This window comes from Stegodyphus dumicola, chromosome 1, assembly GCF_044657685.1.
Source record: "Stegodyphus dumicola isolate Sdum_Otavi_A_Nest chromosome 1, ASM4465768v1".
NCBI lineage: Eukaryota > Metazoa > Arthropoda > Arachnida > Araneae > Eresidae > Stegodyphus > Stegodyphus dumicola.
Genome location: NC_140768.1, coordinates 19549039 through 19573130, shown reverse-complemented (window position 1 = coordinate 19573130; position 24092 = coordinate 19549039). Strand labels below are relative to the sequence as shown.

The 24092-nt window shown below is 32.6% G+C and overlaps 1 protein-coding gene and 1 long non-coding RNA gene across 6 annotated transcripts in view; one reads left to right on the top strand and one right to left on the bottom strand.

Moving 5' to 3' along the window:
- Positions 1-448: 448 nt before the first annotated feature.
- Positions 449-24080, bottom strand: LOC118184538 (dual specificity protein phosphatase 10-like). Of its 3 annotated transcripts, none has more exons than XM_035354228.2 (4): positions 23751-24080; positions 16084-16575; positions 3475-3798; positions 449-1965 (listed from the first exon to the last, which is right to left on the bottom strand). In XM_035354228.2, the coding sequence occupies exons 2-4, from the start codon at positions 16559-16561 to the stop codon at positions 1733-1735; spliced, it is 1035 nt and encodes a 344-aa protein (XP_035210119.1). In that variant the 5' UTR covers positions 16562-16575; positions 23751-24080; the 3' UTR covers positions 449-1732. The 3 variants fall into 3 exon arrangements, with proteins under 3 accessions (XP_035210119.1, XP_035210117.1, XP_035210118.1); XM_035354226.2 differs by lacking the exon at positions 23751-24080 and adding an exon at positions 23581-23734; XM_035354227.2 differs by lacking the exon at positions 23751-24080 and adding an exon at positions 20814-21306.
- LOC146999052 (uncharacterized) overlaps positions 17017-24092 on the top strand; it is a 68325-nt gene continuing 61249 nt past the window's right edge. Inside the window, exon 1 of one of the 3 annotated variants that reach the window (XR_015040259.1) lies at positions 17017-17278. This is a non-coding gene — a long non-coding RNA (uncharacterized LOC146999052). Of the gene's footprint in view, positions 17279-21321; positions 21461-24092 lie in introns of those variants that run through there. The other 2 variants (XR_015040272.1, XR_015040271.1) reach the window with 2 other exon arrangements.

Here is a 24092-nt window from a genome sequence, read left to right as displayed (position 1 = left end):
TCAAGAGATTTTTATAATATACATTTGTTTAAGATAAATTCTGCAGAAATTCAGTATCTTTCATGATTTTTCAAATGATCCATATGTGAGTACGTTGTGAATTTTAACTGAAAATCCAACTTAAAAGCAGATAAATTAGTAATACGAGTATTTCACTGATTACCAGAAAACAAAAACTCCCTATGACTGTAATTTGATGGGCATTTTTCTAAAACAATCCTCAATAATTCTAGGAATGTATATAACTCCTTCCTTAAAAAAAAAAAAAAAAAAAAAAAGTAATAGCACAAAGCAAATCTTGAATCTTTTAGTCACAAATATATTGATGGATATGTGAATGTTGATGTGGTTTATTTAATAAATCATGAAATTAAATTGTGATTACTATTCTTTTGTAAAATATGAGAGTTGTAGATAGAAATAAACAAAAGATTAAAGTTTTTTCTAATTCAAATTGATAAAAAGCAATTTATTATAAAATAAATATTCAGCATCATCTATTCTACATATGACAAAGGATGAAGGCTTGAGATATATATTTATATAAGGATATAGGCACCATACAATTTGATTCCAAGATGCTGTGGTCCCCTACATACACAGGCAGTTGACACAAGATGAGGCACTTTGGTTTTGACTAGATTTGTTAAGCATAATATTAGGTCACATGGCTGAACTTCCATGATGGCTAGAGGCTTTGATTGTGGTAAATTATCATATAGCATTGTTATATAGACAAAATACTGCAAGAATAACTGCCTAAATACAAAAATACAAATGCTTATTCATACATGAATACGAAAATAGGGTGAATTAGATCTGTGAACACACAAAGGCACCTTTTTGGTGGAGAACACTGACCAGATAAATACAAATGAGTTACAATGAAAATGAAAACAGTTGAAAGAGACCGTTACATCTAACAGACATATCAGCCATATCGCACAACATTAAGTGGGTAATACTTGTTATACATATACATAACACAATATACGAACCTAAACACGTTTTTAAAGAAACAGAACAAAAAAGATGTATTGAAAACAGAAAAGACACTATTGAAAAACGCATAACTATAACCTCAATATATTTTACTAACTCTTAATAATATCATTGAAATAATATGAGGTTTTTCTGAACATCCCACATCAATATACTGCAATCAAGAGCCATTTATACTCATTACATATGAAAATATAGGTAGCTACATGAATTTTTTTAAGTAAAAGACAATTTCCTTTATAATATTCATATGTAATTATAAAAATAACCACTCCATTCATACATTTTAATAATTATTTTCTACTCTACTTAATTAAACAGACTTATACTACTAAAAATAACAAACTGAACTCACAGTCCATTCATACTAGTGTAAAATGATACAATATAATTCACGGTGGCTAAAATACAGTGCTTTATAAAAACATTGCTTAAATAAAAGTAAGTCATATCAAAATTGCATATAAATGTATTCATAAAATGCAAATTTCAATCAACATCTGACCTATATCCTTCTATAACAGCCTAATTTAAAAACACTTGATACACATGAAGTCTATTTTCTTTATAAGTCTATTTTCTTCACAATGTTAACCTTTAAAATATATCTTGTTACTTGAATTACCAAGTGAAGGGTTTCATTCCTTATTCCCATCATGCTTAAGTTGTTTCCAAAAGAAGAGAATCCACAAGCAACTTTCATGAAGAATGAAGGCTACTGTGGGCAACATCAACTGATGCTGCAGTCTTGATTGTTCTGAAGAATCTGTTCCAGTTCTAGCAGCTGCCCCATAAAGTGGAGGTTGGGAGAGATAATGGGTCGCTTGCTCTTGACCATCTGATAGGCTTCCATTGAGGACATGCTCGTGTGGTACATAAGGTAACCAATAACAATTGTGGCAGAACGAGATACACCTGCTTGGCAGTGCACCAAGACGGCACTGTTCCGCTGACGGGCTTCATCTGCAATGCAAACATAAAATCATAAATTAAACGACTTCATAATATATAAAATGTTTATGAAAGAAAAAAAATATTAGTTTATGTTATATATATATATAAATCTACAATGAATAACTACTTAGTCTAAATAAAATGCTGGTTGCTTAGAAAATGTCTAACTGATAATCTACCTTCATCTACTCTGAATTCCTGATTATCGGTACGTCAACCAGTGAAACGTTTATAATCTTTAAAAGCTTATATTTGAATAATAATTTAAGAAATTTTGACCAAAAAAATCATGATTTTTGCCTTTCAATGGTAAGACTTTGAAGTTAAAATACTTGAACGATAATTATGTCTAACCAGGGGAGATATTTCTACTATAGTATAACAGAATTATCAACAACGAAAAGCAGATTTGGAATTTTTTAAAATCATTTTTTATGTTGAACTTATAAATTTTAGCGCAGATGTGCAAATAAAAGTCGCAGCATAAATACAAGAACACTGAAAGGAATTCAAATTCATCAGGTGAAGATGTTCTGAAGACAGTGACTCTAGAAAAGAAAGATGCAACAGCACGTTGGGGGGGGGGGGAACTGCAATGTTAAAGAGGAACAAGAATTAGCCACTGTGCCACACAAGAACGTATATACAAGCTGCTAGTTCAAATTTACCGATTCTATAGTTTTCGGCAATATTCATATATTGTCAAATACAATGTAAAGACGGCACTTTTCTGGGTAACTGAAAATTATACTTTACAATATACAAAACATTCTGGGATTATTCATGCTTCCTGGTTATCTGTACCACGCTTTAATTAGAAAGAATTAATGGAAGTTCACTGTGTGTACATTGCAGAATATCAGGTGTTACTGGGATGGAAGATGAAGCAGTGTGCATTTTTATCACAGCAGACCCTTAATAAAGCTCTTAAAGAAGAAATCACATGCACTATCTATCCATTCTGTTGGACTAACCCAAGCTACTTTTTCATTTACTTCTGCTGTTTTCGATGTCTGATATGCTCTATCAAGAATGTCTACCTTCTTACTTCAAAAGCATTCCAAAATAAAATCTTGGATTTTCAATTTCCTTTGTGAATGGAACAAAAAAATGTATATTTAATTGGACACCTTATATTTCATTTAACTGTACCCTACAAATGATCAGTTAACACAAATTATGTCATTGGAACACTTAACAATTTTATTAATTACAATAAGGATATAAATACATAAAAGTTATCAGTTAGCCAGAAATCAAATGAGTTAGATGTATTGCATACTATTACATTCGTTAGAAATATAATTTAAAAACAGATATAAGTTATTAAAAAGTACTAATAGTATTGTTTTGACCATTTTTATTTGTATAAAGATATTAATACTCCCTTATTTTTCTTTCTGTATCCTCATTGAATACAAAAATTGATTAAAACTTCCTTAATATTTTTAATTCTTCTAATTATTGCTCATGATTTTCTCTCGTATTTTTAATATTAATAAGAAAAAAGAATCTTACCGATAAATGCAAATGCCTTGTTGAAATACTGTTTTATATTTTGCTGATAGGAATCAATAGCTGGTAGTCTTAGGAAGGCAAAACCTTTGTCATCGCAATAACCAGGAACATGATTGGTAACATTGAGCACATAACCAATTCCGAGCTCTTTTAATCCACTCAGATCTTCTGCATCTCTCTCGTTGCCAACATACAGGAAAGGAAGGATGGCTGTTGCACGAGGGCTCTCTATAGCAAATGTAGAAGGCGGACATTCCTCTTCTTCAGGGGTTGGAGGAGAAGAGCAAGAGCTTTGCTGGTTTCTGGAGAATTCTTGCCAGCCACCTGTTATAGATAGGTAGATAATTTTTAATTAACTGTGACACTACTTATGTAAGACAGGTTAATACTGCATAATATTTTATTACTAAAATAAGCATGTAAACATATTTGCTATAAATTTCAATACATACAAAGCATAAAATACAATTTTATCCAAATCCTACGCCAATCACTCCCCTATAAAGACTTACAAATTTTGTAATAAAGTTTCAAAGAAATAAAATGTCAAACAACTTAAATCGATTAATTTTAATCAACTAATTATAAAACTCAGATCAATGAAAATAAAAGAAATAATTAAGTGGTAAATATACGCTGTGGAAAATATGTTAGCCAAATGCCAAATTTTGTCATTCAAGTTCTATTTTGTCTTTGAAGTTCTAATTAAAATTTATAAATGAATGCCATCAAAAGTTTTACGTCTAAGTGAATGCTGAATCAGCATAATTTTTTTTGTGAAATGACACATGAATTCAAACAAAAATGTCAAATATATGATTATCGCGGCAATTTTTATACACTGTAAATTTATAAGTCCTTCGATATTTATCATCCGGAGTTGTTTTAATGTTAAAATTTAGTGAACGTTTTCAAAGCACTACTTTAGTAATTTATTACTGAAAATCATCTGAAAGTTAACTGCCTAAGGAGGGATGCCTTCCAGAAGGAATTTCCGACAGAAAATGTCTTCCAATCGTTTACACACAGAGAAAATTTCTTATTAATTCTTAGAAGAGATTTTTGGAAAATTGAAAATCTATTTTAAAAAATGAAAGTGCCTTTGAAATACATAGGCTTTATGTATTAGTACCATGAAATCAGCAGAACTTTTTTTTATGTTTAAGCTCTTGTTTTAAAGTGAATTTTAAATTATTTGTCATTAAATATTTTTACTTTTTTATTGATGAAATATATTATATATGCCCTTACCAGATTTTCAGTTTTTCTAAGGAGAACTTGTTCAGTGGAAAATAGCCAAAAGGATGTAATATCTGTGAAAATCAGGCTATTCCAAAGACTAGCTATTATGATTATTTTGACTTTAATTTAGTTATTAGTCCAAAGGGATTTGAATCCCGAAGGACTATTAGTTTCGTTTTGGCATTTTGCGTCGGACTCATAAATGTCGGTTCACTTTTCAAACTGTTGCCACAAAATGTTAGAGTCCTGCATTATATTTGAAGAAATTAAATAATGAAAAATCTGCATAAATGTATGTATATTTCTCGTATTGTGATAAAACAACGGTACATAGAGTCATCGAATTTTGAATAACGTAATCCTCCAACGAATATGAGCATGTGGAAGACCCAATTTGAAATTTGAAATTTGTTTTATGACCGATTTCCTATTTTTTAAAACTTTGACGAATTTTTGATTAACAAACTCAAGGATTTCAAAGCGAGCAATGGCAACGTTGTGCAGAAAAAACATTTTTATCTCCAGCGCGTGAGTCTCTGTATCGGAAATTCTAAAGATATGCTCGTTTTAAAACTATTTTGCGATATTGCTGTTGCACTGGATCTTATGGTTTAAGTGCGAGGAACATGATATTTAATAAAGAAAGGTAACACACAAAATGTTAAAAAACGCCCCTTTGGACGTAATTTAAAATCTGAAACATTTCAGTTTTTTTTTTTTTTTTTTTTCCTTTTAATTTCAAAATTTGTATTAATTTTAAATTTTGTATTTATTTTCAAAAGTTTTACTCTTTAAAATTTCTAATAGGTTAAGTTGTTTCCTTCGTATAATAAGTAGTTTTATTTTATACTTACTTTCACGTAATGTCATTTGGTCACTAATGATTATTGTTAGTTTTGTTTTTTGGAAATGGCAACAAAGCAACTTACAGAATTATCAAAAATATGTGTGGATAGTAAGTAGCATTATTAAAAGAATGTTTGTTTTGTTACTTACATAAGTGCTGTATTTAATTAAGATCGAAACTTATTTTCAGCAATAATTAATACTTTAAAATATGTTTATTAGAGTAGGTAATGTACTACTATACGCTGGTAGTGTAATATAAGTTTATTTTGAAGCCTAAGCGAACAGAACTCAATTAGTTACATTATAAGTTTCTGCACGTTTTAAAAGCACCAGAAATCTATTTTTTCTTCATACCGATTCACTATATGGAAAATCTGCAATCATATCAAAAAAAAAAAAAAAAAAAAAAAAAAAGCACTTAGAAATTTTTTAATATCTTAATTACTGCTTGCATGTCACTACGCAAATATTTTGTATGCTTGCTTATATTTATTCTTATTTGTATTAAATAATATAAAGAAATAAGTAGAACTTTGTGTTAAATTAGGCCAAAAGCAAACCTCTCCCCCCCCAAAAAAAAAACGCATTAGCATATTTTGAACTATTTTAATAACCTCCAGTTAAGTTTTAAGAATAAGTCGGAATGTTTATTTCAGGCACGTGACAGCACATGAAGATGAAGTGGGTTCAAAATACAAACAATGATACACTTTTTCCTGAGAGTGAACGAACGGCTGAGAAGTGACATCACCGGGTGACGTCACGCATGTGTGTCACTCACCGTTGACGTTGATTTCCCATTCCCGCGCCTTGTGTCACTCTCTAAATCGAGAGCGGTCCCCTATCTTGGTACTGAGTTGGATTCATGTAACTTGGAAGAGATACCCTATTATACACAACTGAGGGAACAAATGAAATAACTGTTGAATGATTCACAAGCGCCAAGATTAAAGAACTCACGTTTCTTGCTGAATAAACATATGATGAAAACAGATTCCAGCTTCTTCCTAAGAACTTAATCCGTTCTAATTTCTTTCTTTCACACTTACAAAGTTCAAAGCTTAAAAAAAAAAAAAAAAAAAAAAAAAAAAAAATCAGACCGACCTGCACTGCTCCTTTAAAGTTTTTAAAGTTTCTGTTTAATTTCTTTAAATATAACTCAGGGTGATAATATTTGGTGGTAACAATTTGAAAAGTGAAACAGGCACTTATCCTGAACCGACGCAAAATACCGTTCTGTCTAATTTATGTATGCTGTTACAAATAGTAAATTTCGCTTGGTATTTTCCATGTTATATTTAACGTTTGCGTTTTAATTATTCGTTATGAAGAAAAACTTCTAACAAATCATCCCAGAATCAAAATTAAATCTTTGATCTGAATGTGTAAAAATCCTTCAAACTATCCTGCAAAAATAAAAATGATTAAATAAAATAAATGCTCCATATGGCCTCAGTTAGTAGCTTTTTTATTATTATTATTTTCAGCTGAATTACACCGATATTTTATTATTATAACTACGCGATTATTTATTTCAGTTTAATTTTTATTTCCGAGTAACAAAAATAGTTAAATCAAAATAAATTTTTACTACAGCCCATATAATTCCAATTTAATTTTATTAAGGAACATAGCCAACCTCAGTAGGGTAGTACTCCAGTTTCTTTTTTAATGCATGCATTAAATTAACAAAAAAAAGTACAGTTATAAATAATTTAAAATCGCGTAATTTATTTACAATATTCTAAATTATATTAACAGGATAAAAAGAAAATACTAAGATAAAGGAAAACATTAACATTTATCTCAAAAAGATGAAACGCGTTATCTCAATAAAAATAATTTAAGGCGACTTTTTTCTTTCAAAATTTAATTTATAGAATCAGATTTCATATATCAGCGAAATTTTATCAATTGTAGTTTCAATCAAAATATATACAAAGAAAAAAATCGTTCTCTCGTCAACATGTGTTAAGCATGAAATGCTTTTTCAGAAATATATTCTCTAACTCATGTCAAGAGATAAGTGATATTTTTTTTATCTTTTTATCTCAATTTAAATGAATCGTTATACGCTCTTCCATAATGTAACTTTGATAGATTTGATATGTTAAATGGAAATGATGCAAAAATTGCTTAAAGGCATCAGCTTTTTTAGAACATCATCTTTAACTGTATTTAAATTTTAAATGTATCACAGTTTAAAAGGTATCAATTAGCTATACAATCACAATTTTAAGTGTATCAATTAGCTATACAATTAAATTTTGCTATTTAATTGTATAGCTAATTTAGAAATCGTCTCTGGTTTCATGCTAAACGTTATTTATCTAGAATTCAAAGATCCAAAATTAACAATCCAAATTAATCCAAAATTAACTTAAACGATCCAAAATTAATGCAGGTCAGAGTACAAGCCAATGGGGGATATAAAAATTATAAAAACAAGTTTGCAATAAGCGACTAAACTAACAATTAAATAGTTTTAAATTGCTTACATAAATACTAAAATTCCACTTTATATTTCATCGGATAAAAGATATTTTAAGAATCGTTTCCGCCCAATCGGCCAAATTCCTACCACTAAGATAATTTTGTGGACTTCCCCCACAAAGGAAATTAATTTGACAATAGAAAACATTTTTTAATAAAATTTTTCTTCATTTGGGTACATACAAAAATTAAAGCATCACGTATCTTTACTAAAAGGTATCACGGAACGAAAGCTGTCTTAATATGAAGACTTCAGTAAAAAGCTTAATTTCTTAAATTAAAATCATGGCTCTGCGATAAACCATTTCAGAGATAATCAGCTATACAATATTTAAAAATATCCTATGTAAATACTGATGCGGAGTTGTAAATTATTCTTCCTGTAGTCTTAGCTTAAACCCTGTTATAACGTTATTTTGTTATACCGCGGTTTCAAATATTAGAGCAGTGTTGCGTAAAACCACATTTAAATAACGTATTTCCCCCATAATCCATCCAAAAAAAAAAAAAAATTGTTTTCCGCCCGTCAGAATACCTTTCTAAGAATAATAGCTTCTTGAAATGATCACATTTATTTCCGCTTGGGACGACTAAAAAGACCCCCCCCCCCGAAAAAAAAAACTGTTCGTCTGCGCGAAATTTATAATGAACTAATCAGTGTATGAATATAGTAAGTCGCAACAGTGAAGATTTTCGAAAAATATCAATATTTTTACATGGAATTTTTTTTTTAAATTCAATATAGACTTTCTTTTATTTTATATTGAAGCAAGTTTTTACGGGTTTTTTTTTTTTATTTGTGTACACTGCGCAAATGTATTTTCAATAATATGTGGATGATTCGGTTAATTCGGATTTTGTGTTAAAACGAGGCAGCTCTGTACATTTACTTCTTATATTAAAATACACATAAGAAAAGCTTCTAAGTTATACTAGTTTAGAGTACTAATCATACCTGACTAAAAATATAATAGTGAAGATATACCAAGAATAATGGACAAAGCCAAAAAGAAAGAGAAATTTAAATGCATCAAATTCTTGCATATATCATTATTTCTATGTTAGTATTTCCATTATTCCTCAGAGTTCTCTTATTTCCCACTACAGTGATTTTATGAGTATTCCACATTTAAATTTTTAGTCACATAAGAATCCTGTGAGAGCTAAAAAATGTTTTTTTATATTTTAGTGCACTTAAAAATGTTTATTCTTTTTACCCTTTTCAGAGCACGAACGGTGGAAAATAATGATAAAAAAAGGAAATCGCAACTTCTGAACATAAAAAAATTAATGGCAACCAAGCGTATGGTGTCATCGTCATCTACCTTTCGATCTGTGTGATGGTGTTGATAAAATTAAATTGAATTTCTCTTTGAAATATATCTTATATTTTTTCTCAGTCTTAACAAATATAACTGTTGTCAGCTCATCGAATGATTTCATAAAAATCGCACACAAAAAGGGATGAAAAAAAATGACACATTAAATTAGAAATTCGGAAGATTATTTTCTGATCTATCCGATGATAGAAAGACCGAAATTCTACATTATCAGCACAATCGTTAAGCAAGGACAAATGTGAAAAAAAAAGACGTAAAAGCTTGCTTCAATATAAAATAAAAGAAAGTCTATATTGAATTAAAAAAAAAAAAAGCTGAAGAAAATTGCATTGTCATTGCAAATGTATACGCAGTTTGTCAAACACTGCTTTAAAAATTTCACCCCAAAACAAAACAAAACCCTAAAAATTTTCCCGTTACTAGGAGTGAACTCTGTAAAATAGTTTTTACAGCAGCACAATACCAACTCCCAGGTTATCATGAAGAGCACTGCACATTTATCTCCAAAATAACGGCTACCTTTTATTCAAAAGCGCCGTAACGTTAGAAAACATCCGATATTTTCCTTTCGCACCGGGGGAATAGGGAAGGATAGCTTAGTACGTATCCCCGTTATCAAACGTAGAAAGGAAAGGGGGGAAACAGCCTATATTCCCCCCTGGAAATATATGACTGATCTAAGAGCGTGTCTATTAGTCAGCCATTACCGGTGAACTGATTTCGAACAAAGTGCCGACTCAGCGGCCATGACGTCATATTTTAATCGTCCTCTTTCCCTCCCCTTCTACACAGACATCGGTTTCTTACCTCCACCAAGCGATAACAAAAGGCCATGAAAAGCAAAATATCACACGATTGGTTGACGGTGTAAAAATTCATAGAAAATTGCAATATCGTCACCAGTTGCTTGGTAATTACACATTTTTATGCTTTTACTTTTGATTTGATTACTCAAATTTCCGAGTATGCCAACTCATCAGAATTCTGAATGAGATAAAGATCGCGCTAGCCTTTTATAAAGAACCTATTAATAAACTGGAAGATTCTCTGTAGATCCGTTAGAAAAATCAGCTCTCGAGAGATGCCTTTAAAATGCATTCCTTCTTTATTGATTCGACAGCACAACATGGGGCCTAGCCTTATCCAAGAGTCTTCTCCGGGCATCTCTGCTTTTGGCAACTGCTTGGCATCAGTTACGAAGAAGTTAGGTTAAGTTACATGAATATGGTAAATCGACAGCCCAACATGGACCCTAGCCTTATCCAAGAGTCTTCTCCGGGCATCTCTGCTTTTGACAACTGTTTGGCATCAGTTACGAAGAAGTTAGGTTAAGTTACATGAATATGGTAAAGGACACAAGGTAAAGGATGCCTTCATAGAGGGTTTCAAAAGGGAAATTGGCTTCTACTCCCGTTATAACCCGGAGTGGCAGCATGTGGTTATCCACAGAAACTAACCATGCCAGCTCATCTTCCGGTCTCGAATCCAGCAAATTTTTGCACCCTGGCCAAATGGGCAGCCAGCCCATTTTTCAGGTCGAAGTACCAGTTACATACGCGGCCACTGGTGGAGATAACTTGCAGTTAATACTTGTGATCACCATGTTATTTATAACAAATACAGATTTCGTTTTTTGACAATAAAGGATCAACTGAACTACGTATTTCTGAATTTTTTTCTGCATTTAAAAATCTAAACATCTTTTTTTTTATAGACAACAGTTTTTTTAATAAATTTGTATGCCTTTTTAAAAAAATAAGTTTCAGATAAGGCTTCAAATGAGTAAACATAACAGTCCTTACGATTAAACTTCAAAGTATCGCGAAAGGGTTGAAAAACAGCTAAAAACGATCCCTTTTAGCAATTCGCACGACCATTCTGTAACAGCAACCTTTTTTTAATAACATTTATTACCTGCAAACACACATTAAATGTCTGCTGACACTCAGATTAAGAAATTTAAGCCGTAAGGTATTTCTCCCTTTATCTTCATGCCTTCGTAGTGTAACGGTAGCGCACTCGGCGCACATTCGAAAGGTCCAGGTTCGAGTCCAGTGCTCATTTTTCATATCTCCTGCTTCAAAATAATCTAATGACTCAACAAGGTAAATAAAAATTTTTACATAATTACCAATTGGTTTTAAATAATTACCATATGCAAGATTTTCCCTTTGCAAAAATAGTGCGACCTTATGCAAGATTACCAATTTTATGCAAGATTTTCCCTTTGCAAAAATAGTGCGATCTTATGCAAGATTACCAATTTTATGCAAGATTTTGTAGGTTTTATGAATGGAACCAAAATAACACTGGCAAAAAAGGAATTTTCTGCAGTACCTATCCATAAACGACTTCAGCTCTTATATCATTTTCAATTCAGATGAGTGCTGAAAAGATCTGATCACTCAGCACAAGTCACGGTCATCCGTCCCGGCTACGGTTATGTACCACGAGGACCGTTAGTCACCGGCCACCTGCCCTGATTGACAGACAGTACGGTCCCGCGCGCGGGTCTTCTGACGTAATCTGGGGTGTCGTGATTCAGGGACCACTCATGCCATGAATCACACCCCCACCCCGGATATCCATGTCCGCGCCTCCACCACGCAGAACAAGCGATGATGCGACCTGGACAGATTACGCACTACCCCCCGCTTAATGAACTGAAACATGCTAATTGATTGGTCCGACCACTCACTGGAGCTCTCCCGTCATTCACGCAATAACGCTCAAGAATTTGGGAAATTAAAATACCATCCTTCGTATACTACACTTCTGTAGTTATCGAAAGTTAACTGCTTATGACAAATAAATTTTGTTTAATAACTATTTGAGATCTGAATTCTTCTACAGTACAAAAAGATTCAATTATCTGCGTCGCGGTTCCACGGCTTTTAAAAAGTCTATAAGGACTCATGAGTACAACCATAATTTAGTTGAGATTTAAAAACGCAGATTTAAAAATTGCATGGCTTTTCTAAACTATACGTTCTTCAACGATAACTGTACTTTGAAGGTTAAAGACCACTGGCATAGTTGCCAGACTTAATATCCGAAAAAAAGGGGAGATTTCCGGCCAAACACCGGGAGGATTTCACACTTCACAGATGCACAGTTCCAAGAGAACGCATAATTGATTTAAATACGTTTTTATAATGTTATGATTCTGGTTCCTGAATTATTTACAATGTGGCCTGTTTATATTTTTTTGAGTAGTTTTATTTTATTTTGCAATTTTCTTCAAATTATTATGCTGACAAAATCTTGAGCAAGGAAGAAAAGTTTTTACTTATCTTAACAAAATACTTTTAAACACGAAGAAAATAAAATTAATAAGTAATGCCAAATAATAAAATTAATTAGTTAACAACTAACTGCAAATTTAAAACACTATGGCACGTGCGGACGAATGCAGGGGAATTCTCTTCACTTTCATAAACGGTAATGTTATTATAATACCTTCACTTCACTTCACTTTGACTTAAGTATGTACGCGGCTTGGATGTAAGAAACCCGTTTTTGCACTCTTCTTCACTTAATACTTCGAATTGTCATATCGGCTACTACGTTCGTTCTGTAACTTGACGAATGAAAAAACAAAGCCACGCTGGTAGAGGCTGAATGACTGGCTAAAAGTTTTTTTTTTTTTAATGGCGGGCAATAGTCATTTGTAGGCTTTGGCTACTATTAAGGCCAGAAGCGGTGGTATTTATTATGGAGGCATTTAATGAGCAGCCAAGGTTACCTCCTATGAAGGGACAGATGCCTTCTCCGGGATTCGAGCCCAGGCCCTTCGGTATAGCAATCAGAGCCACTAAAGACTTTCCCATCTGGGCGGCAGGCTAAAGGCTAAGAACTGGAAGATTCGATGATCTATTAGGAAACCGAGACATGCGACTGAAAACCAGGACAGTAGACAACTGTACATTGGTTATAATTCTGCATTAACAATATGTTGGGTCCATTTTGGTCAAAAGCTCTTCTTTTCGAGGGATGGTAACTGAAGGTTTCGTACTTCTTTTCCCTTGTGATCTATCTAGTCACACAAAATGAATTCCACTGGAAACTTTTAAGCGTGTCTGCTCCGAATTGACATAAAAATCAATAAAATCGAAGTCCTACTATGAATTCGATTCCACGCCGGCCTTTGTTAATTTTTGTCATTCTTATATATTGTGATGTATCAACAGCGAATAATAATTATTTCCAAAATCAGAATTATCCGGACGAATCTGAAATGACCTAACTGTTATTAACACATTAATTTTGACAATCCACGCACGCAGATAGTGACAGTTTCAACAAAGATTCAAATGAGATACTTGTAGATTGCTTTATTTTATTAATAACAAACCAATACCAACTAAGGCGACGAAAGGATATTTTAAAGAACCATGAGATAATATGCAAACTGTTTATCGTTACTTTTTTTTTTTTTTTTTTTTTTTTTTTTGTCAAACTCTTAAAACAACAACAAACTAACTAAAATCACTGACTGACTGAACTGAGAGGTTTTCCTCCTTTTTATAAGATTTTTAAACCGCGCGCGAGAACTTTCTGGAACTTTCTCGAAATCAAAATGAGATATTTATTTATTTATTAAATGTTAAATGCACGTGCTCTTGTATTTTTAATTTTATGGCTTAGCGTTCCTTTAATATTCGTCACGCGCTGCACTGCGCGGAGAATAAAACAATTTAATTTATAATTCAACTGACATTAGCTATTTAAATACCAAATCCGTAAATCCTTCCATGATAAGCGTTAATATTAAAGTTCAAGTATTTATGAAAATTTCATAGAGATCAGATAAACACACGACACGGAAATTTACTTTTTAGGAAATGTCTTTCCTTCCCTTCCTTCCCTTTTTAGGAGTACAAAAATTTCTTTCTAGTAAATTCAGAAAACACTTTCGAAGCAGTTGACAATATTAAGAAAACAGGTTTAGGAGACAATAATTGAAATACCCAAACGTGATGAATCTGCAGAAATTATAAGCCATTTATTTTGTGTTACAATCAGTTAAGTTACGGGGAGGTATGTCCTCTCCTCAAGATCTTCAGGACTACACCAAAACATGATTAAAATCTGAATTCCAACAACTATAATAATTTATATTTAATAAACCTGAAAGACCGTGTTTCTGTTATTTTCAGACCATTCTTTACTGAAGGATTAGTATCTAATAAACTTCCATTAAATAATTACTGGCAAAGCGGGAAAAAAGTTGTACAAGTGCTATTCCCATTTATAGGCATGGAAAATCAACCAGAGTCATAAGATCCTTGCGGATTTCTCTTCCCATTGAAGGTTTATAAGTAATAGTCATAGTCATCCACCACAAAATTCAATCCGTTCGGCTTGTCACCTATCTTGGCAACAAGAGTACACCCCCGCCGAGACCTAGCTGCGGTCATGTTATAAGGAGGGAGTGCCCATTCTCACCCGGTCCGTTCGGGTTATTCACGCAGCTTACGATGAAGTCTCAGTGTCAAGGTAGGCGCTGGGAAAACGTGGGACATAACCTTGAACCGAAAGCAGTCAGAGACGTGTTGCCCCTCTTCTCGCTGCCCGACCTTGGTGGGAATTCCCTTCTTCCACATTCTTCGAAGATACTGACGCGGATGTGGTTTCTCCAAATGGACGCTTCGCGATTGGATTCGTTTGCATCTCATCAGGACAATCACCAACTCTGGACAGCATAGGGTTTTTTTCTTAATATGAGATTACCATTACGAATCTTCGCTAGCTGCTATCTGCATGAGAAACCAGTTGATATATGATACTCGCAAGCGTTAGATTCGTCTAAGATCAGGAATGCTTGAACAAAAGCTTGTGTGTCCAAGACGAATGTGAGGAAGTCATTTAGAGAAATCAGAACTCTGTAAAATGACTTCTCTTGAACTAAAAGGAGTTATTAACTGAAAACCAAAAAACTTTTCTAAAATAAATTTCCAACCATTTAACACTACTCCCTAATTTAAATTTAACAGTTAACATACAGGAACAATCTACATCTCTCGTCGAAAATTTGAATATACGCTAATCCGTTTTTAATTTTGAAAAACAGGTTGATCCTATTTGTATCAATCGTATATTTTTAGGTTGGTCTCTAGTTCTGAAATTTTAAGTGTTATATGAACCCTAGAACATAAGTTGGTTTTAGAGAAACAAAATGGAATACACGATTTACGATATTATTACTACGATTTTCTACAAAAATTCCAGGTTTGATTTTAAATAATAAAACTTTACTGTATGTCGGAGTTATACGAAACGTAAAGCAAGCATGAATACTGAAATGAAATTCTAAAGAGGGATCAGTTTATAGTTTCTTAAGGATAGAGAAAATAAATACCTAAGAATAATAATTACAATAATCAATTACTACCAACGGCCTTTTAATTGTAATTTTTAATATACAGCATTCAATATTATGCAGATATACCTCAATAATATGGTCTTTCAAAATATTATTTTGGATTAAAGAATTCGAAAGGGACATCTAAGCGTTCTTGAGAAGGAAAAACTGTGGAGAAATTTTCAGAAGAATTTATGTGAAACTTACATTGAATTTGAAATAAATGCTCAAACTTTACACAATCATTTCTAGAAAAACAACTTCTCTGTGAAACTACTATTATTCAGTAAATTTAATGAAAACCAAATTTAAAGTACTTACCTCGTAGCAAGACAGGACGGGCTCCCATCTCCCGGATTGAAGAGATGACAGGAGACAAAGGGTGATCTTCCGTTAGCTGCTCTGCCTCAGACGTCCCATCATCATACAGCACCACCTCAGAGCCCCTACAGGTTTCCAACCTTTCCTTGGCTGTCTGATCTGAGATCAAGTCGCATAAACCCAATCTTCCATGCTGTAGTCGTCTCCGGCTAATACGATCCGAACAGCGGACGGACACAGCACCAGCCACATGCCCCTTTCCAAAGGCAAAGGCTGGCCTGCAATCAAGAACAAGTGGTGAGCCCTGCTTCAAAGCAGAGTCCAGCTCCGAAGGGCTCACCAGCTTCACGTGATCTTTTACCTGACGTCTACGATTTGTGGAACGGGAAGGCAAATAAAGGATCTGAGGACGCCGTCGTCCATGATGCTCTGACAAGATAGGGTCTCCTGGAAGCTGAACATCCACGCCTCCAGACATCCTGGAGGTTGGGACTGAAAGAAAAGGAGGAACAGTTCACAAAAAGAATTCAGCAAAGAGAGATTAATTTAAAGATAAAATTCATGACCACTAAGTATACCCACACGTAATTAAAGAAGTATCATTATTAAAACTTCTAGTTACATCACATCGGTATAAATATCATTTTTCTTTACCATGCATTATGTCAAAATATTTCCTCCTACTTATTTATTATATATAGTATAGGAATTTGACATGAAAAAAACATTTAATCTTCTAGCAAAAATGTAATGCCCATGTAATGCAACATAGAAAATCTTTTGGTTTTAAAAATTTAACGTAAAGAAATAATTTTAATTTTAGTAAATATATTTGTTCAAGGAAAGTAGGCATAGGTAAAAGTTTAAGTAGTCGCCAAATTTTCAGAATCCGCCAAACTTTGGTAACCATGCCCAAATAACTTTTTAGTTTTAACAAGAAGCATAGCCATTTTCGTCTGCGTTTTATTACTTGTTGTGGGTGAAGTTGCAAAGATTTATATCAACAAATCGCGATATTTTTGTCCTGAACTCAATTTTATAATGCGCACTTGAAGTATCTGCCTTCAGTGGACTAAACTACAGTAAAATGTCTGCAGGAATACGGTATTTTGCCGCAAAATTGCTAAAAAGAACAATTACTTTGAATCTTATCTCGCGATTTCCACGAGGACAAGAAATGAAAATGGATATCTTCGTAAGTAGATTTACTGATTGATTTTCAGTATTAAAACGTAAAATATGTATATAGTAGTAAATAGTATAGTAGTATTATGTGTAAAATATGTATGTAGTAAAGTTTCAGTTATATGTCTTTTTTTTTTATTATTATTATTATTCTGTAAGAAGCGCCACACTGGCACGAAGATGGTTGTTGCGCAAATACATAAGAATAAAGTTCTATATAACAGTCATTCTTTGTTACTGCTAAGGGATAAAAATTTTAGGCAAGTTTTTAATACAGATGCCTTTTAATTAAACATTTCGTCGTTCTAGTTCTCTCTGGAAGTATGGACAATTTTGACATATTCTGGAAGATTTATTTTTAGCCAATGTTCTGCGAAATTCCTTTACAGATTTATTACATAATTATGTTACTTATCATGCAATATATTAAGTTTTCATTTATTAAAGTTTCAATAACAGTACATTAAACTGCAGCAAACCATGTATATTATAATATCTTGTCTGTCATGTATAGAATTATATATCATGTATAGAATTATTTATATTCTGTTAGGCATGTATATTATATTAGTTTTGCGGCGGATAAAAAATGAATGATAGAACGCGTATGATACAATCTAGTATTTTATATGATGTTAGTATCTTATCTGTCATGTATATTCTGTTGGTCATGCATATTATGTTAGTCTTGCGGTGGATAAAAAATGAACGATAGAATGTGTATGATACAACATATTTACATTTGGGAAAACACACTCAACTTTTAAACATGCACTTTTTTTTTTTTTTTTTTCCAAATGTCATCAACACGTTGAAGAGATATTATTGCTTTCATTTTGCAATAAAAATCTCATCGCTCATGAATAGATGTTGCTAATCAATAACATACTACAAGAATATGTTACTTAAAAAAGAGTAAATTTATAATTTTTAACAGAAATTTTAACCTAAAGTTTACTAGCTCCTACATGAAAATATTTCAATTTTAAATTTTGTTGAGACGGTAACGCAATTCTGTATTTTGAATCTTTTCTTTTTTTTTACCATATTGTGTTCCCCTCCCAACAATTCAGAACGGAGCTTTTTAAAATTGAAATTAGTTAAGAACTAAATTTTAATTTTACTTGGCAGCAGCGATTTAATTTTGAGTTAACAACAGTTCGTATTATTTAAGAAGAGATGAGAAATATTTGAAATATCAGTGTGGTTTTATGTTTTTTTAATGGTAAACTCTCCTTTTTATTCTAGCTTTTAAACTAAAACTTTCAGATTGCAAAATACTTTTTAAAGAACGAGAAGAAAGACCTATTTTATGGAAAACTAAAGAGGGGGGAGTGAGTTGTTCAAGAAAAAGTGGGGAGGAAGAAGGGGGCTCTGCAGTTGAATAATGAACGTACTCATGAATGAAGCCTGGTGCGCCCGTGAAACGGCTTCCCAACGGTTATCTTTGGGTTCGTTCTACCCTCAAAACAGAGGAAATGAAAAGGGGGGAGAGATTTCCGGTGGCCCACATGGGAACCATCTGCGCTTTCGTCTGATTCAACCTCGCGTAAAGTCTGCTAAGAAAGGGGTCGAAATCTTGATAAGTTTGCGCTCGCAAGTTATCTATCAGCTAACTTTAGACAAATCCGTTTCGCGCGGAGCTGTACAAATTTTATGCCTGCTTTTATTTACAGTTAAGTTTGACTTAACAGATTTTACTTCCGGCAGCAATACTTCAGATTGTTACTGTATTTATGGAAAACACAATTTTTTGTTTTAAAAAATTATCGCTCGGCAGCAGAACTTTTTTTACACTTTAATATGCGAATATCTCGTGCATCAGTGGAGGCCAAGTTCGGTACTTTTGAAGGCTTAGTTTCAGTTGCGTCATGAGCGTGCAGTACAACATTTTCTGTTTAGCAAATACTTAACAATATGTTGTGGAATAATAAATATCCACTTTTCTAAAATTCTTGTGGTTATAGATTCAAAAAATCTCTTGTATGATGATAATTCTCAGATCGTTAATTGCATGAAAATGCACAAAAATTCGGAATGTAGCGGTGGGCCAAAGAGAAAAAATTTCGCGGACAGCCCATCATTTAGTCATCTCTGTCATTTGCTAAGCTCTAAACAGACTTTTAGGTTTTGTCAAAACTACCAATAGAAATATTAGTAATTCTAGTAAATTTTAATTTATTAAATATTTCAGATGACTACAAAATACATGTTTTTGCAGAAGATTAATTAAATTCATAAATCTTATTAGAAAAAGAATTAAAAATATATAAACAAGTAAAATATTTGAAACTTAAAACTTCAGTATGCATTTCGGTTAGAACACATAATGTGTCAGTGCTGTAAGTCTGAAAGAAGATTAGTGAATTTAAATACATACATGGCAACATCTCTCAAAATTCCTTGAAAGTTTAAATATTTTCTCATTTTATCATATCTTGAATTTGTCTCGTCTACTCGTTTATAGAAATTTTGTCGGCAGGGTTTAAAAAAAAAAAAAAAAAAAAAACTTCACGAGATTTCGCGCCGCGAAAGTAACGGTTTTTCTGCGGATGAAATAAACCAGTATGCCAAATTAAATATAACGTTATTATTTATAGAAATAATAATAAACTATTTGATTAATGGCTGTATGAAAGTACAATTTTAATAAAGTTCACGCCTTTTGCAAAAGCAGAAACAGCACAGCAAAAGTTCTATCAACAAATAGATAAATTATTACTAAACGCACTTTAATGTTTCTTTATCCTTTTGAACCAATAATTTATGAGTTTTAAATATAGCAACTTTTTTAGAGACACCTGCAAAGAAAGCGAAATGAAGAAATTACGGTTTCCTGCCTTAAGGAACTAAAATTACACTGTATTATTAGCGCAGAAGTACAATATTTATATTCCTACGAAACGACGTTCAAATTCTTTGAAACCTTACTCACTGCTTCCGCTTTTTAAATCTCACATTTCCTCTTAAATACGAGCCACAGAAAAGTATCATGCAGGAGAAATTAAATAGAAATGTCACATTAAAATTTCAGCTAAAACGCTTTAAACTGATGTTCTTAAATTCTGAATCAGTTATCTTTTCGCAGCGCAACAAATATGATAGAACAAACTCGTTATTACGCGATGAATTTGAAGAAAAATTGAGATGCATTATATCATTTCGATATAATATTAGAAAATCGTGTATAAATTAATAAGTATTACAAACATTGCTTAAAAATCGCTTAGCTTGTAAATAACGTATACAGTTTTTAATTTTAAAGATAAAGAGCTTGTATACCGCATGGAAAAAATACTCTGATTGAGTAATGTAACCTGAAGAAAGGATGGCTACAGATGTTGCTAATGTAATAATCGAAAATAAAAATAGCTAACTTTTGCTCTAATACCTATGTAGAAATAGGGAAAGATTAGTTGTTGAAAAATCTGCTATTGATTGTGCATGCAAAGCTTATAAGCTGATCATTTTGCTCGTATTTTTAAATTTAAAAGACTGACTCGTAAGTATTTATAAATATAATAATACTGTATGCATTTACTCACATGAACTCATTTACAGTTCACTGCTTGACCATTCCTTTGCAAGACAGAGTAAAAAAAAAAGTGCGAGTAAGTTTTTGAAATCTTAAAAAAAAATTCTGGACTTCTTGTACTCCCTTTCACTCCTGTCTACGAATGGGCTTCTGAATGATGACAGCACTGAAATTAATTCATTTCGGTATCAAACACTTCTTGCAGAACCAGACCTCATTTGCACATGGTTATTTTGTAAACAACAATCATCCTTGTAAAGATATCTCCGGATTAATTATCCAACGGGAACTGCTTTTTCCCCGTATCACGGAATACAGCACGACCTCAAACATCACATTCGAGTGAATCGGCTCACTGGTCTACATTCAAACGAGATTTACCTGTTCCCTCCGCCGTCGAATTGCCAAGACCTCGTCGCGTTTGTATATTTGGAGGCTGCTGGCTCTTCGTGAGTCAGCGTGTGGAAGTATTTTGCCAAACGTCCTTGCCTAACTTCCAACTAACATACAGGCAAGGTCCTCTGCCTCCCGTTGGAATTAGAGACGAATAACGGGAGGCAGTTTGGTCACTCAGCAGATTGAATTGCGTGAACTGATGCTGACTCATTCTGACCTCAAAAACCGACAGGCAGGTGGAGATCACAGCGTCAAGCTCTGGTGAGAAAGCTTTTTTCCTCAAGAACATAAAACGAGGAATAACTGTTTCACCTGCCCCCTTCTATCGCTACTCTTGCGAAGGAATGCACCGTTTCGTTCCCGCCCAAACTTACGCACCAAATAGGTTATAACTGGAAAGTCTATAGATCTAATAAAAGCAAATACGTCTACACAAATTCCATCCATCATTAAAATACTTTACTCTAAAAATGTTTTTGATTGAATTCCCTTAAGCTACTGGCATTTTCACACGATTTTAAAATGTATGCCAATGATTTGTATCCTAATAAATATCTAGCAATCGGTAATATAAGCTTTCAAAATCCCCCCCCCAAAAAAATTTTAACTTTCATATGTGTAACTAAATCATTCAGTCTTTTAAATTTATTAAATCAATGCAAGCATAACATCTGCTTAGAATAGCACCTATTATTTTTAAAATACTCATTACTTATATTCCTGTTTTGTTCCTAGTAAAAAATATTTTATTAGGAATTCGCATTTCCCAGAGATATGCCACTAAATAGACTGAAGGTGCTAAGAAGGAGAAAAAAATAAATAAAAGCAATTTTATTTGTTAGGATAACTCCATTACTAATCTATCTGGGATTTTAAGATGTAAGATTACGATTTTTTGTGTTACTTAGTAATTTTATTATGCACATAAATTTTATTGGAGAAATCCCAAAATTTTTGCATTATTCTTGTTGAAGAACTTTTTTTCAAATTTAAATATAATTGAGTAAGATATATATATAGTTAGTTCTTTGTACGCAGTTTTTTCTGTTGTTAAAAATATGCAAATGCGAACCACATCAGTTAGTACTTTCTATTTATTTAGTTTGTTTTAAATCTTTCCGCATAACAAAGGATTTCCCCCCTCTAGATTTCCATCAATGGACATCAAGAGTTCCCTCTTCCTCCCTCCCGACTTTTTTTATGCGTATTTAAATTTCATTTTACAACGCAAAGTAGTTTAAATCATCACTTAGAACACGAAGTGGTTATAAATGGCAACTATTAATTCTATTAAATATAAAGGGATGAGAACTTTCATAAAATTATTTCGCACTCCTTAAAACAGGAACCGAAAATAAGTAGTCACTCAACGGCCGCTGGTGAACTCGCTTTAAATTACGATAAGGGGGGGGGGAATGTTGCTGAAATGGGAAATAACTATATTTCATTATACACACATTATCACCAGGACTTCAGCATAGGATCCTGTAATACAGCACATTATATTTCTCCACGGCATCGTTATTTCCCTCGATTGGGCAATTAGTTGTTTTTCATATGTATTAAGTCATTCAATAAGCAACAAGTTTACGCAGTGATTCACGCAACAATGGCGCAACTGGATCGTTTCGTTCAAGAACCGCAGGAAGTTATTTCGAAATACATAACCAAAAAAAGAGACAAAAATTTTATTAAAAACTTATTTTCCAAGATGTTAAACTACTCAGAGAAATATTACATTTTATTGCAGTAACGGCAATAATGTTATCCATCTACGAAACACATTAGAATTTTCAAAATTAGTATGGTCTGTTTAAATTCCAGTGGTAATTCAGTCAATTTGCGAATAAAAATAAATAAGTAAAAATTTTTATTTGTAAGCGTATACTTTGAAATTATTTTATCACCTGAAATGTTATGTATGTTAAAAGCATTAAAGACAAATAAATACCTATAAAATATAATTAACACTGTAAAATATTTCCAAAAATTCGACACAACTTTCCCATATATTTGAGATTTCATAAGATTTATTACAATAGATACAAAAATTTAAAAATTATAGAATTAAAACAATCTCACCTTAAATCTAAGTTACCGTATTATTATTATGTAAATTCATAAAAAATTAAATTCTGGCTCAATCTCTAATTTAATATTTTATTATGCTTAACATTTTATAAAATTATTTTTCAATGTAAAAAAAAAAAGCGATAATATGCTATATAACACAAGTTACATTTTTAATATCTTAGTTCTTCGTTTAATATAGCAAATTATTTAAACATAATTATATAAAATCAACTGCAATGTAACAAGGAATAAATTGCTAAACGCACAGAAAACTAAAAATTATGGATAAAGTAATAGTTGTATATTACTATTCAGGGATACCCAGTTAACATATTCCAGGAGGCGTTTATTCTTCCTCATTACGTCACCCAACTAAACTCGTACTATTACCTTTCCTCCATATGTAAACATTCAGAGCACAGCGCGACGTGGATGTTAGACATTTTAATACAATTGAAAACTTTTAAATGCATCTTACCCGTTAAATAAGTCTCTTATTCTCGTGTACGAAAAGTACTTTTCTTTGATTGCCCCTGCAGTTTCTTTTCCAACGATTACGCACACACAGCGAACAGATCGCTGAGCAAACTTCTGTATGACGGTTTATGTTTCTCCACCGGTGGCTTGCGTCAACAGCAGCGTGAGTCATCATCCACAGATGACGTCAGCGTTCCATGGAGCATGACGTCACGACCCATGCGGCATTCGGGACAAGTACGCGCGCTCAGCGCCTGATCGACTTTTTTTTCTCTTCTGTAGTTGGGCAAAATACTTAAAATAATGAACATAGTAACTATAAATAAAAAAAAATGCAGAGCTA